We start from the raw sequence: 8623 nt of genomic DNA on the forward strand, positions 1-8623 counted from the left end.
TCGGCAACTAACTCCCTTTCTTGCCTTTGGCAATCAGGTCCCTCCCACCTGCAGGGAGTTTCACACTGGATTCACCCCCTAGGCGATGAGCAGTCCCGGTTGCCTCCAAGGGAGATATAAGAGACCCTCCATGGATGGTCTGCCCCACCACAAAGCACCTCAATCACCTCCAGTGGTCCACCAAGTCAATCAAAGCGCAAAATGAAACAAATAAAATGGCACAACATACTAGCAGCCTGGCACCAGGCTGTAGGCCGGAGAGGCAAGGCTGGGTCAGATGGGAGAGGGAAATGCCCAGGAGATCTCAGAGCCCAGGATAGACTCTGCACTGTCAGGGAGGACGCACCAGAAATGATACTCTCATAGCCAGAGGATTGGACTTACCCGCTAGGCGTGCAGAGATGCGCGGACTCTCAGCAGCAGCAGCATTGGTCCAACAAGAAGGGTAGAAGGGGTCTCCCACTGACATTCAACATCTCAGTCAGGCATAAGAAGGGGGCTGGGGGGGGAGCAGAGATGTGGCTCCGGGAAGCGGGCACGAGGGCTGTGCTCCTCACTCAGTGCAGCTCAGCTCCCAGGACACTGCCCGCGCTCTGGGAAGCATCAAGTCCTCTGGAGAGGTGCCACCAGGAGGGACCTCCGCCTGCCAGGGGACACGTGAACTCAGCACCTGGCTGCTCTGAGCGGCTGGGGGAGTGGGAGAGGATCTGTGGGGCTACAGGGAGAGGTGCAAAGCTACAGGCATCTGCCTCGAAGTAGGCACCACAGGCACTGGCAGAGCCCTGCAGCCGAGCACCAGTATGCAGAGTGCTTAGCAAATGCCTCCCTGGCTCATTATATCTAATTCCTTCCTTATTTACCTGAACAAACAAGCTGGGTGCTTACCTCAGCTGGAGGTGTTTGAATATCCCAGCCCAGAGTTAACCCTTGAGGGGACCATTCTTCCCACACCATGAAGCCTTCCTCAGTACTTTGCCTTTCTTCCCCACATGGGGCTGCCACAGCCTGGCAGCCTTTAACCCCTTCAGGTCTCTGGCCAGCCGCAGCGGAGCTCAAACAGAGTCTCAAGGTCCTTGTAGATTGGTGCTGAGGGGTGATGAAAAGGCTCCTTCTTCCCCTCCCGCCCAGGACCTGACCGAGAGCTTGGCCATGCCTGGTTTTGGTGGGTCATCATCAGTGCCCCTGTGGCGCTGCACCCGTGGGGCTGTGTAGGTGGTACAAATTCCCCAACGGATCCCATTACACCCTCTTGCTGCAGACCCCTCCTCCAGAGCTGCTGGACCCAGAGGCCCCTGGTTCTGCAGGATCCTCTTTACCCGGAGTCATTCCCCTCCGTCCGATTGGGTTGCTCATTGCTCTGGGATATGCACTGGAGATCGGCAACACATCTGCGAGCCACAGCCCTGGGCGGGGAAATGGTGCTGTTAGGGCCTCCTCTACATGAACCCGAACATCCCCAACTACAGAGCCTTGCTCTGCCAAGCAGGCAGTCCCTGCCCGCTGCTGAGAAGTAGAGGGCAATACTCAATAGCAATACTGTGGTACACCTCATTTCTGTAGCACCTGCCTTCCCACATTGGACCCCAGACTGCTCTGGGAGGTCTTCTACCTGCCGAAACGCTGCTGCCTCTGGGATGGAAGAAGGCAGCGAGTGGGAAGTTTACAGCCAGTTCCCTTCCACCAGCCCAAACCAAAAAGTAACCTCATGGAAGCCAGTGGAATCAGACCCACGGCAGAGGAAAGGAGACTCTCGCCCACTGTTGAGAGCAGACGTCCCGAGAAGCTACCTGGGAGGATACAACCAGCGCTGGGAGAATAAATGGCTTTTTCGGTTCACTGGCAACTGTCAAGAGACAAAGGAAATATTTTGCTTCTGATTCGAGGACTTTTTTTTTTTGAGGGTTCTTGAATGCTCGGAACTAAACCAGAAGGAAGTTTCAAAAGGAAAAATAGTTACGGCTCAGATAAAAATCAAAATGTTTCATTTCAAGGGCATCTAAACAGCACATTCCAGCTTCTTCAACTCCCACCCCGTCCCATACAAACCGTCTGGCAAAGCCCAAGTGCTCTGTGTCATCAGATCTGCAGGTTTCACCCCAAAAAAGCCCCCATCTGTCCCCAGATCTTCCTCCAGCACATTGCAATGCAAGCAGGACACTGGGCTAAGAGCCCCACACTAAGTGCCTGGCCCAGTGTTGGCCAGCCTATTGCAGCTACCTGCAGCATCTCCCATCCTCAAGGTTGTGGGGACAGGACTTTGCCTTCTGCTGCTTCCCACAGTCGGCTCTAGCTTCACTTCTTCAGACTGACGCTCCAATCATCGTTCGGCTGACTGGCAGTTTCAAGCACGACTGAACATTCGGCATTGCAGTGGACACACCAATACACTCAGGGGTGTTTGTTCACAACCATGAGAGGCACACACAAAGCTACAGTATGCTATATGTACGCGCACGGATGCTGACGGCACCCAGACACAAAGGCTGTACATATGTGAATGATCACACATGCCTGTTGCAAATGCAACTGCATGTAAAGGCAGGTCCATCTGTTAACACGCCTGGGCCATGGAGGAAGACTCAAATACAGCCAAATCCTATGGTGTTACAGCCGTGTGGGCAGATCCATGCCAGCAGGGCAAATATCAGCATCCACAGGGGTATACATGCTCCGACATCTGCCCAGAGAAATGCTGTCCCTTATACACTCAGGTGCATACAGATAAATTCATAAGGAGAAGTCCAGACTGCATAAGCACATCCATGTGAACTACAGATGGGTGCATGCGGCAACAGTGACACATGGGTCCAAACCCTTATAAGACCTGACCCACATGTACAAATACAAAGGTCCACATATAAGGAAATGCAAGTCTTTATGCATGGCCTCACACAGGTACCTGTGTGGGTACATCCAGAGCAACACCAATGGAAACGAATGTGCCCAGAAACCTACACCAGCACCAATGTGCCAAGCAGCAGGTCCTCAGGGAGATGCACAGACCACTGCAGAAACACATGCAGACCCAGCTACACAGGCTCAGTGTGTCCACACTGCCTCCGTGCCAGAAGCAGCTTTGAAGCCCTTCCTGCCCATGCACTCCACTGCCAAGAAGCACTGCCCAGCACTCATGGCCAGTCTGGGCACTCAAAATCCCAGAAATGGGGCCACATAAACACACCTAGTGATGCTGAATGTGTGCCTATGAAGACCACCGCACTAAGGAGCCCAGGGCCCTCTTTAAATGGTCTTCACCTTGCTGATAGCAATTCCTGTGCCCTCCCCCCCCTTTTTAAACCCTGAATTTTCCTTGATTCTTCTTACATTTCCTCTGCTTTTTCTCACTTCCCATCGCCTGGTCTCAGAACAGCTGTGTCTGTGCCTACTTCACACGTGTAATGCCCTGGAGAATCTGCCTCGCTGTGTCCCTCAGAGCAGACTACACCAACGTCCCATCCACAGCGGCTGTGCAGGTGACCTCACACCCCCAAACAAAGCAGATCAGCAAAAAAAACCAAGAGCCTCTTTGGACACATGGTGCTGTGATTGTAGCACATGCTAGCATCCCTGTGCAAGCTGAGCCTTATTATCCTGATACCCATAACTAGGCACAGCAACCCAGACTTTAGCACACAACAGGGACCTCAGGTATGCCTTCATGCCACATGTCTTTACTACTATGGTTGCCCACAGTAGCCAGCTTCAGCTAGCCCAGGCTCCAATCCCCACTTTGCTTGCTGGGTAGGCTGCCACGGCTTTATCAGAGAAGAAACCATGCCAGCTCTTTGCCGATTTTTATAACATGTTAAAAGAGCCACTTAAGCAGCTTGGGCCACACAAAACAATGGTGTTGCTCCACAAGCAGCTCCAACTGTGGTTGACCCAGGCCTCCAGAGGCAAAAGGTCCACCCTTTCTCCATGAGGCCTGTGCCAATGCCCATAGGCTTTCAAACCCACAACGCTGATAAGGGCACAATCAAGAAGCTGTTTTGCTAGCAAGGAAGAAAGGAGGCCTGCGCATGAAAGTTTCCTAAGCCAGCAGTGCCGTGCTGGCACAAGGGCCCCATGCACATTCCCACGCTATCGCCAACAAAAGGGGTTCAGCCTCCTCTTTGAAATGCATCAATGTTATCTTATCACAGGGGGAACATTTCCCCATGATTACAGCCTTGGCCACCATAGGCAAGCAAGCTCTTTATTCTTGTTTTGACAGGCACGCAGGTAATTACAGTCAGGCCTGGAATACGTGGCAGGCGCTGCAAGAGGGACCCGCAATGCTGGGTGGGAGGGTGGGTGCCCATGTGTGCAATACTCATGGGGGACTAGTGGTCTCACACGCCGGAGCTGGAAGGCTGCAGGATCCATGGCTAACAACTCCCCCTTGCACACTGCCAGCGTCCTCTAGGCCCCCTGCACAGCCCTGTTATGGACCTGGAAAAGGCTTGCATCACTTCTGTAAAACTTCTGTGAATCTGTAAATAGGTTTCATTTCCTGATGGAGCAATCTACCCATATACAAGCCAAACCCCTCTAGCCTCTTCTGAGGGTTTCATTCCAGCCTGGAGCTGATGCAAAAAGCGTGGTAAGCTACAACTCTCCCGTGCTCAGTGTGCGACTACTGTCTGGTTTGAGGAAAGCACATAACGCATAGCCCAGCTCAGCACGCAGCAGGTCCCTGCCATCTGCCGAATCTCAGGGAGTTACACGGGTGTGAACACAAAGAGAACTGGAGCACTGAGAAAGAAAACCTGCCACACCAAGACAGCCTTACTCACAGAGGAAAGGACTTTCCCCCCCACAAGCATCCCAATCATGGCAAGGCTGCCTGCTCTCTACAGGAGTCCCTGCATCTGCCTCTGGGCATGAGCAGCTGTGAGGACAACACATCGCACCTGCAGCTCCATGGGGACCTGGCTCTCCTATGTGACATCCAAATCTCTCTCTCACTCCAGCTGTTTCTACCTCAACCTGCTTCTCAGATACAAAGCCCCCACAGGTCTGACCCAAAGCCCCTTAAAGTCAGTGCAGATTTCCCCACCGATTGCACCGAACTATGGATCCATCTGCTCCAACTCCACCCCACTGAGGCCTTCTGGCTCCACGCACCTGCAGCTCTGTCCAGCCAACCAGATGATGCAGCCAAACAACATGTACTTTCCTGAGGGCCCCCCCTGACCTGTCCTTGTGTAGGTGTAGGTGCGGAAGGCAAGTCATCCTGGGCTGTTCCAGGGTGTTGGAGGCCCCCGGTTTGAGCCCTGCTCATGGACATCACAACCCTGCGTCTGGAAGGTGCTTGCCGCACTCCAGTTCCTTCGGCTGGCAGTGGGAGATGCTGTAGGGAGCAATGCAGCCGTGGTGCTTTGGAGCAGAGCTGAAAGCTGCCCCTGCTACCCCCTTCCAGCACAGGGAACTTTATTGTAGTGTATGAACAGAAACAGGCGTGTCTCAAATGTGGAAACTTCAGATAGGGCATCAAGGAAAAATCTACCACATGAAATAAACACACACAGCAACCAGCTGGGTACACTGCTGCTAGCCTCGCTGTTCCTTATTTCATTATTGCAAAGCCAAGGTAAATGGAGCAGGGAGGCTCCGAGTGCCAGGAGCTGGTGTGAGGCACGCAGGCTACCCGCTCATGAGCAGCACACATATCATTACAGGCTGTCACAGACATAAATCCCCTCATTTGCCTACATCATCTCAGTCTCTTCGCAGGAACTGCCCAATCGATGCCCAGGAGCTTAGCAAACAGAACCACCCAGCCCAAGACACACACACGTGGGAGACAGAGGTTACGTCTATGCACCTGTGCTAGTTTTAATCTAGCTGGCAGAGGGATAGACAGTGCTGAAGGCAGGGGCTTTACCGCATGCTAGCAGGCAGGCTACGAACTCTCCAGGGACATTGGGTTCATACACTGGGTGCTAATGCTCAGTGGAGCTTGTCCCACTATTGTCACCCACAATAGAGTAAAACCAACATGGACATGCCTCCCCATGGTCTAGCCACACCTACCTTTTGCTGTGTAGATATAGCCACAGAGACTGCCCCACACACCCTAACACTGCAAATAGATTATGGCTTTTTTCTACCTCCCGCCTCAACATAGCTTTATCTTGTGAATCACAAAGAGATGACAGCTACGAGGTGGGGATTTCTGGACCAATTCTTGGAGGAAGGGGGCATCTGTAGCACTGAGCACAGGAGTTAGGGATGCAGCCTCTGAATCAGAACGTCCTAGACCTTAAATGCTGGAGGCTGCAAGTGAGAAAGGAACAGTGGAAAAAACGCTGGTTAGATCCAGCTCACCCTCCCTTTCAGCAGCCGCTCTCTGCCCCTGTGTGGCACAGGAGACTGGGCAAGGTGCTTCTATGGTCTGACCCAGGAAATGGGGGTTCTTATGTCCTTGTTATGTTCTCATGATTTAGACCTCCAAACACAGGCAATCTCCATCAACTGCTAGCTTAAAACTCTGGATATCTGGAATTAGGCCCTTCAGGAGACATAGCAGGGCTCTGCACAGGTGCCAGTTTTTCTATGAGATGTGCTGGCTTCTTCAGAGGTGCAGCAAGATGCTTCCAGGCTTCTCGGCGGTCCCAGAGAATGAGTGCTGCTCAGATAGCACATGCTGCACTGGCCTCCAGGCCTCGAGACTCTCTGCTTCTCTTTAAGGATCTGCTGCAGAGGGGAAGTCATGACACAACCCACTGGAGGGGTGAAGGGTCTGCCATGGGTTCACTCTGCAGCTCCAACAGCGTTTTCCCAGCAAGGGATCTTGGGTCTGAACTCAAGTGGTAACACCTCCTGCCTCAGATCCACACAACCTTGGTTCGGAGCCTGCTGCACTGGTCAGCCCCACAGACATCACAAGAGCAGAGACAGGCTCTGCTGCTGCTCTGGGTCATTGGCCCGGGATAGCAACCATGGCCAAATTGAACAAGAGGCTGAGGCAAGGGCCACGATCCAAGCATGGCTCCAATCAGTGCTGCCTGCTGGAGGGAACAGTCCCTTCCACAAACGCCGCAGGAGTCGAGATCACCCCCCTTCCCTACTGTGCGAGGCAAACACTCTCTGTGTACTTTCATAGAGATCATGCTCCATTTCCAGGGTTTACAACGCTGCCATCGCCATTTAATTAAACCCAGAGGCCTGTTTGCCTGTAGCAGAGGGACTCATGGGAACTCCTTGGGAACCAGCCAATGCTCTGCAGCCTCGCTGCGACACGGGACACCCCCAAATCTGGACTCTCCCTGGCTACCAGGAATCAGACCCTCTTGCCACCAGCCTGGGCCTGGTCTGGGCTCATTTCTGATTTGTGCCACCCCAACTGGAACTAGTCCAGCTTCAGGGACTGGGCAGAGGTCCCAGGCACAGATTGGCTCCTTCCTTGGAGAAGGGCCACGTATGGAACTAACTCAACTGGTTTTCAAAAGTTTCCTTGATTGCTAAAAAAGGCTGACTGAATTTCAGGGCCCGTGAAAAGGAAATGGGCCAAACCAGGCAAAGCAGAGGGAGGTGCTGGCAATGCTTTCTGCTACAGCTGGGCTGGGTCCTCACGTAGCAAGTCAGCTGGCTCCCCAAGAGCTCCTGCCTCAGTGGGTCACGGACACTTACTGCACATCTCCCACCAACACCTCACTGCCCACGTCGGCTGCTGCTAGTCCAGACCTGAGCCTGTCCCAGCTGCCACCCACCACACGCAGTGCTGCCAGGGACACCGCTGGCTTCTTACAAGGACAATCTCCTAGGATCAGCCATCGGCCCTTCAAGTCCAGCACCCCAAGGACTTTGTTTCACTTGCTCTAAACACCGCTCCAGGTCACAGCTCCATCCTCTGTCCTCCAGACTCTCACTGCTGCTTCAGCATCACTCATTTGCTTCAACAATCCAAGCCCAGTGCTCATCGCAAGCCAAGTTATGGCTCCTATAAAGCTATTTTCTTCCTTTAAATGATGCCCCGGGGGAATTTTAGCTGTTTGTGTCTGTCACCGATATGCCACATGATCCAGGCTAAGTCTGCATCATGCATTACCCACATCATCTGAGCCTCCCACACCCTACAGCATAAAGTCGCATTAACTTCATACTCCCTCCCCTCCACCCCCTACACACACACGGCAAGGTCACAGCAACTGTGCACGCATGCGCGTGCGCACACACACGCACGCACACACCAGTTACTTGCCTGCTTCCATTCACTGTACTCTAAGGTTGTGTTATGCAAGTCTCAAATTTTGCACGTGATCTCCAGAATCGATGAAAACCTAGACCCAGAATCCTTGCATCACAGAAGGAGCACACTGACAGGCCTCTGCAGGAAATAACCTTTTTTTTCTGTGCAGGGAAACAGCAGGGACTGTTACTCACCCAGGTTGTAGAAGAGGAAGTTGCTATGAAGTGACACACCACCATCAACACCATAGAAGTTAATTCACTGCCTTGAACCAAGACAAATGTCAGATGGCCCAACCCCAGCTCAACCACCAGCAAACCCAAGAGCACAGCAATCCAGCCATACAGAGCCAGTAGCTGGCCTCATGCTTGCGAGCAAATACGATTGCACTGGAAGTGGCTAGGTTGGGCCCGTTTCTCAGTGCATCCCAGGCCCAGTTCATCAGGAATG

The 8623-nt window shown here is 53.0% G+C and overlaps 1 protein-coding gene across 6 annotated transcripts in view; it reads right to left on the reverse strand.

Moving 5' to 3' along the window:
• Positions 1 to 8623, reverse strand: part of SPDEF (SAM pointed domain containing ETS transcription factor) — a 53441-nt gene that overhangs the window by 26424 nt on the left and 18394 nt on the right. Inside the window, exons 1-2 of one of the 6 annotated variants that reach the window (XM_025205876.1) lie at positions 1317 to 1395; positions 385 to 643 (exon numbers count right to left, since the gene is read on the reverse strand). The exons of 4 other annotated variants lie outside the window; for them this stretch is intronic. In XM_025205876.1, the coding sequence (XP_025061661.1) occupies positions 385 to 469 (85 nt within the window). In that variant the 5' untranslated portion in view covers positions 470 to 643; positions 1317 to 1395. Of the gene's footprint in view, positions 1 to 384; positions 886 to 1316; positions 1396 to 8623 lie in introns of those variants that run through there. One more of the 6 variants, XM_025205875.1, reaches the window with a different exon arrangement.

This window comes from Alligator sinensis, unplaced genomic scaffold (assembly GCF_000455745.1).
Source record: "Alligator sinensis unplaced genomic scaffold, ASM45574v1 scaffold872_2, whole genome shotgun sequence".
Lineage (NCBI taxonomy): Eukaryota > Metazoa > Chordata > Crocodylia > Alligatoridae > Alligator > Alligator sinensis.